General features: G+C 41.1%; 1 protein-coding gene across 1 annotated transcript in view; it reads left to right on the forward strand.

Moving 5' to 3' along the window:
• Positions 1 to 5,678, forward strand: part of zdhhc3b (zinc finger DHHC-type palmitoyltransferase 3b) — a 39,291-nt gene extending 33,613 nt beyond the window's left edge. The window contains exon 7 of the mRNA XM_034160698.1: positions 3,570 to 5,678. Coding sequence (XP_034016589.1) covers positions 3,570 to 3,728 — 159 coding nt within the window. The 3' untranslated portion in view covers positions 3,729 to 5,678. The remainder of the gene's footprint in view (positions 1 to 3,569) is intronic.
• Positions 5,679 to 6,000: the final 322 nt, after the last annotated feature.

The following is a 6,000-nucleotide window of genomic DNA, read 5'->3' on the forward strand; positions in this document are numbered from 1 at the left end:
TTGCCGCTGTTCAACTCTTTTTCATTTCACTCCTGCCGGCTGTGCAGAACACATCTCTGTGCTTGGAAAACAGTGGACTGTATCATGAGATTTTTACAGTTGCATTGCAGTCACGTATGTAGCCATCGCTGCTATTTTCTGCCTCTGTGGAAGTCCACTCCATTCTCAAAATGGTTCATGAAAAAGAAAACGGCACTCACATTTTCCGACGTGCAGCGGGACACATTGCTGTCTCGTCACGGTTCGTAACATCAGATCTCAAACTTCAGAGTGTTGTGTACCCCCCCCAAAGGAGGAAAAACAGTAAATTGACATTAAATTGCCATTTAAGCTCACATACATAAACGTCAGACTTCTTGTTTGACCATGAGAGAGAGAGCTGTCTCTCTCTGTCTTCACGTTTTTGTTGACACCTGCTGTTTGTGTTCTCTGGATTTTGAAAGAAATCCATTTTAGGAATTGAAAGAATGTAACCATGTTTTCTGATGTGCTTTTTAACGGCTCATGCACACGCGCTGCGGGCTGTGTGGCGCACACGTTGGATCATACACGCTGCGGGCTGCATGGATCAAACCTGTTCACACGCGAATCTGAAATCTTTGGACACTCGATGCTCAAAGTCACGATTCTGTAAACTGCTGCCTGGTTTGCACAAACCGAGGTGCAGTTGACTCAAAGAGATCACTGCAGACGACACGAAATATTATTATGTCATGACGGCAACAAGGGTGATCCTGCTCCTGCAAAGCCCCAGCACTGCGAACAAATACACAGCCATCGAGGATCATGATGGCACTCAGCAGCTACACAGAAATGAGGCTGATCACGCTCCTGCAAAGCGCAGCGATCAAGGATCACTTCCTCAAAACTTTTTAACTGTCAGACTGAAAGGGCCAGCAGGCTCTTCTCTCTGCACAGGCTGGAGGACAGCAAGCCCTTCAGAGTTCACGGACAGAATGCTGCAGCTCCGGCCGGACTTTTTGTGCAGCAACTCCCTCCTCAAGTGTGCATACCACTGGAACAACACCACGATCATGGACAGGAGACCGACAGATTCTTCCTGGCCGGCCAGTACCACGGCATGACAACAGCCGCATATCACATGCAGCGGCAGAAGCCCCACACCACACACCAGCTCCGCGTCGGAGGAACTGCATCTCTTTCTACAACCGCGCTCACAAACCGGCTTCTGTACTGTGTGAAAACATTCGGCTGGTAGAACGAACTCTACTAAATGCTAACGTTAAAAAACTAAGCAAATGACAAGAACCGTCAATGTCATGAAATATGGACGAATTGAGGTTTTCGGCAGCATTCGTTCCATTTTTTCAATAGTTTAAAAATCCCAACTAAGCGCTAGCTGCAGGAACGAAGCTGCGCGAAGATTAAACGAAAGTCAACAAAACTCCAGATTTCTTGTTTCATTTGGGCTTCGTTGCCCTTTGTTAAGTGCCGTGTGACTGGGCCTTCAAGGGACTCTACTACCCTATAGTGGATGTGTCAAAATTGGGAAATACTATTGTTTTTAACTTTAATTTTCAGCGATAGTACTGGATATATGGTGCTTATGTTGTAAAAATACTTTTAAGTTTAATAAAAGTTGTTTAGCATGCTACAGCATCCTCAAGAGGTTGTTTCACATTTTCATAAAAACTGTCCATAATACCTTTGCACTGGAAATGAAAGAATCAAACTCATGTAACTGAGTCACACATATTGGAAGAGGCCTCGAGAGAAGGAAGAAGCTTCTGCTTTGGGTACATTCATACGGAACCCTTTCTGCAGTTGTGTGGTCTAATGAAAGTGTTATTTCAGTTTTAGAAAGTAACCACTGTTTAACGATCCGAAAACAACTGTTTGTTGTATTATTGTGTGCAGAAATGCTCTCTCACACAGTCATCATTGACTCAGTTTGTTGCTTGACCACCTCCCTCACTTTCTTTCACAGCTATATACAAAATCCTTTCCACAGAGTTGTGTGGAAATGTGGCTTATTTGAGTTTTAGAACGCTGTCATACAGTCATACAATAATAATTTACTGCTCTGGTTGATTAATGTCTGAGCAGAAACATGTTCTCTCTCTGACAGCGAGCTACACTTGCTCCTAATTTCCATCATCCATTCAGAATCTTTTATCCATCTTGCAGGTGGCCATGTTCAGCAGGTGGCTTTCAGGTCTATGAAATGTTGCATAAGAAAAACAAAGCTACACTCAAGTTCTTGAGCAAGGAACATTTCACCATTTGACACCAATTACACACATAGTACACCAAACTGTGCTGCACTGCTATTATCTTCAGACAAACAGATCATGCATGGGTTTCACAATGACACCCCCTGAACAGAACAGAAAATATCACCAAATTTAGACTCTTTCGAAATATGTAAAAATTCCTCAGTTGATCGGGGGGGGGGGTTGTGAATGAATGAGTTGGGGGGTTCTAAGATGAGTGGGGGACTGAGTGATTGTATGAAGAAAGAGAGGTGTGTGAGTGTGACAGAGAGGCCAAAATCGAGATGATACGTTGGTGGAAATGTTGTTTTAATAATTCAGTTTACATGTAGGCACTTACTATTAAGTAAAACTAACTGACATTGATAATGTTTTTAAAAAATTATATTTTATCATTTTTCCCCTCCACATCTGGGAGGGCAGCGCCCGAGCGCTCTCTATGGGCCAGCCGCCACTGTACTATGAGAATGTTAAGTGGTCGTATTCTGCATACATGATTTTATTTTATTTTTTTAAATAAGTACGCCTACTATAGATTGAAAGTCTGAAATCATTACCATGTGAAGAGGAGGACAGAGTGTGAGTAGATATTCTAATCTGGTGATGCTTTAAAGGTCTCAGCAAAGAGTACTCTAAGTGATTGGATCCCCCCCCCGGCATTGATTAATTGTTGACTGTAGTAACAAATTGGATTTCACAGCTTCAGAATGATGGATTTAAAAAAAAAAAAAGTACTGCAGAAAGAAGAAACACTGTCCATGCATGATACAGTTTAGCTCTTCAGGCACACGAGTGTATTTAACGTAAGAAACAGCTTGTGGTGCTGTTTACATGGCAGTCGTGACCGTGCGGTTAAAGACAGTAAATTGGAAACACCAGTACCTCTCAATTCATTGATAACGGCAGCGGTAATTTGAAGCAGGTAATTCACTTACAGCCTGCAGGTTGGTTGAGATTAGCGAATTTTCTCGCCCCCATCAATGACTCACTGTTGACTATAAAAGGAAAAACTATGTTAATTGGTCTAATGGGACGTGTAGTTCTCCATACTGTTGGTGCATCTTATACTCGTATGCTCTTTAACATCTGGAGAAGCTTCTAGTGAGAGACATAACCTGAACCAATCTCTCAGAAAATTTAAAACAATGCAAATCATGTTTTAATGTTAATCTCTTGTAGTGGTTTTATGTGTGTGGGTATATTAAAATTTAAAACCACAGCGGCACTTTAATACCTGCGATCTCATTGTCATTTGAATCCCCTTTGAATATGACTCACACAGTCAGACCCAGAGAGTCACGTCTCCTCTCGTTTGTTGGATCTGATCCCTTACAGGGCATTGAACAGCTGAAGAAAGAAGAGAGGCGATGGGCCAAGAAGTCCAAGTGGATGAACATGAAGGTGGTGTTTGGCCATCCGTTCTCTATAGCCTGGCTCAGCCCCTTTGCCACACCTGACCATGGCAAGGCAGATCTGTACCAGTACATAGTGTGAAACCAGGACACTAAGCTGTATTCACACACAACTAGCTGGCTCCACTGTAGACTGAATCCCGGTTCGATGCCCGATTGGCTGGACCTCTACAAGAATCACCGCCTCTTAACCATGTCTGATTTTTTTTTTTTTTTTTTTTTTCCTCTTAGGAATAACGGATACTTCAGGGCGTACGATGCCGCGTTGTTATATCATGTTTACTTTTTAATCTTTTTCTTTCATTTTATTGAAACACTCTTGGTGCTGAGATTTGTGAGCTGTAACTCGCTTCCACTGAAAACCGAGGGAAGTGGAGACAAAACGTGATTGCTGAAAGATGGGTTCTGCCTCATCTGCGATGTGTCTGATCATTTCCTGCTTCCAGGATTTAAACCAGTCATAACTCCGGACGTCCTGGAAGTTGTTGCTCAGAGCAGCATAGCTCAAGGTGCCAACACAGGCGCCTGTTTTTTGTCTTCCTGAAAATATTATTGTGATCTTCCTTTTGCTGTATTTCTGTTATTGCACGTTTTTTTGTTGTTGTTCTGAATGCTGCTGCTGAATTGCCTTAGAACAGTGCATTAGCTGTTGGTGAGATCTACTATTTCTAAATACACTTGTGTCATTCTGCCTTACCGTGAGGGTGAGACTGGATCAGGTTTGTTCAACACTTCTATACACCAGACAGCTGGATTTGTTCAGGCTAACAAAGGAATGTATTTTACTGTGTCTGCATTTCTATGATGAACATTTCTTCTGCTTAAGAACACTTACCTGGCACCCTGTGCAGGTACTTAAAGGGGAACTCCTGTATGTATGTATTTATTTTTTATGTGGGCTCCATTTTTAGATCTTTTGTAGTTTGTGTTTTCACTCAGGATAAAAACTATGTTAATAATTGGTGCAATATTGATATAGAACTCAAAACATTTTCACCAGCTAACTGGCTACATAATGTTATTTGCACATGGCAAGCTTTAAAAAAAGTAAACTGCTTCTTGTCGCCACTGAACAGGTGAAAATATTGTATAGTATAGTAGCAAGGAGTGGGTTGTTATGGAGGTAAAAGTGTGCATGTTTACCTCACTAACCATAGCCTCCAGTACATTTGCCGGCGCTGCTAACCACTGTGTCATTAAAAGTTTATTGCCGATAACGACGAGGGGTCATTACACAATCAAATCTCTGTCCTTCATGCTAGCAGGCACTTGAATGATTTTATTTTTCACCTGTTCAGCAGCAACAAGAAGCAGTTTACTGAGTGTTTTCAGCTTGTACAGTAACATTATGTAGCCAGTTAGCCTGTGACAATGTTTGTGTTCTAAATCAATACTGCACAGATTAAACTTGTTTTTGTCCAAAATGAAAAGATAAACCCCAAAACATTGGAAACCACAACCTAGACTGGAAAAAACCCTTTAAGTACCTGACAAATCCTGCTTGGTAAAGTCTCTGCTAAGGGTAGAGCAGCGTCACTGTGAAGGACGCTCAAATTCTATAGGACACAAGGAGCAACAACCACCTCTGTTTTAACAGTCGAGTAAATCCGTGGCCTTGGCAGGTAACGAAACAGTCACAGATCATAAATAGGGCAACAGGACAATTCTAAGCATTAAATCTTTTTGTTTTGTTTTTTTTAAAGTGTGCTCTAAAGCCTTAAAGTGGTTTAAATGTGTTGTTGGTATTTGAAAATCCTTATGGCCAGATTTAGTGCTTTATGAAGGAGGCAAACTTTCCTAGGCTTCTGTGGTTACAACCCTTATTTTTTAAAATCCAACTGTTACCATCTTGTGGCATGCAACAGCTGTGATCCAGTTTACACATACACCAGCTTTCTTATTCTTTTTCTTGAAATGTTTCTTTGTGGTCTAATATGAACAGTATTCGCAGCACTATAGGCCACATAGTGTATTTTTTAATTATTGTGATATATGTTTAAAACTAAGGAATGAAATAAAACCATGTATGTGACAGCCTTGGGTCACCTTTATGGACTCTTGAGATATTTTATCACAAGTAAACTACTACAAGCAACTTCTGCTTGTAGATACATACAGGCCCTGTAGCTGTTAATTATTTTATCTTTTAACACCACACAAATATAACAATTGAATTATTTTGTTTCTACACATTTAGTGATGTAATGACGCCCCACTTAGCATGGCATGTAATGTCTTCCTTTTGATGCACACTCTGGAGCATTGCAAAGGTTTCAAAATGTTTTTTGAAAGGTCTTTGAGTTCGCCATCACTCATTTGCAGTACTGACGAAAAGATTTAACACAGTCCCCAGC

This window comes from Thalassophryne amazonica, chromosome 20 (genome assembly GCF_902500255.1).
Source record: "Thalassophryne amazonica chromosome 20, fThaAma1.1, whole genome shotgun sequence".
Classification (NCBI taxonomy): Eukaryota; Metazoa; Chordata; class Actinopteri; order Batrachoidiformes; family Batrachoididae; genus Thalassophryne; species Thalassophryne amazonica.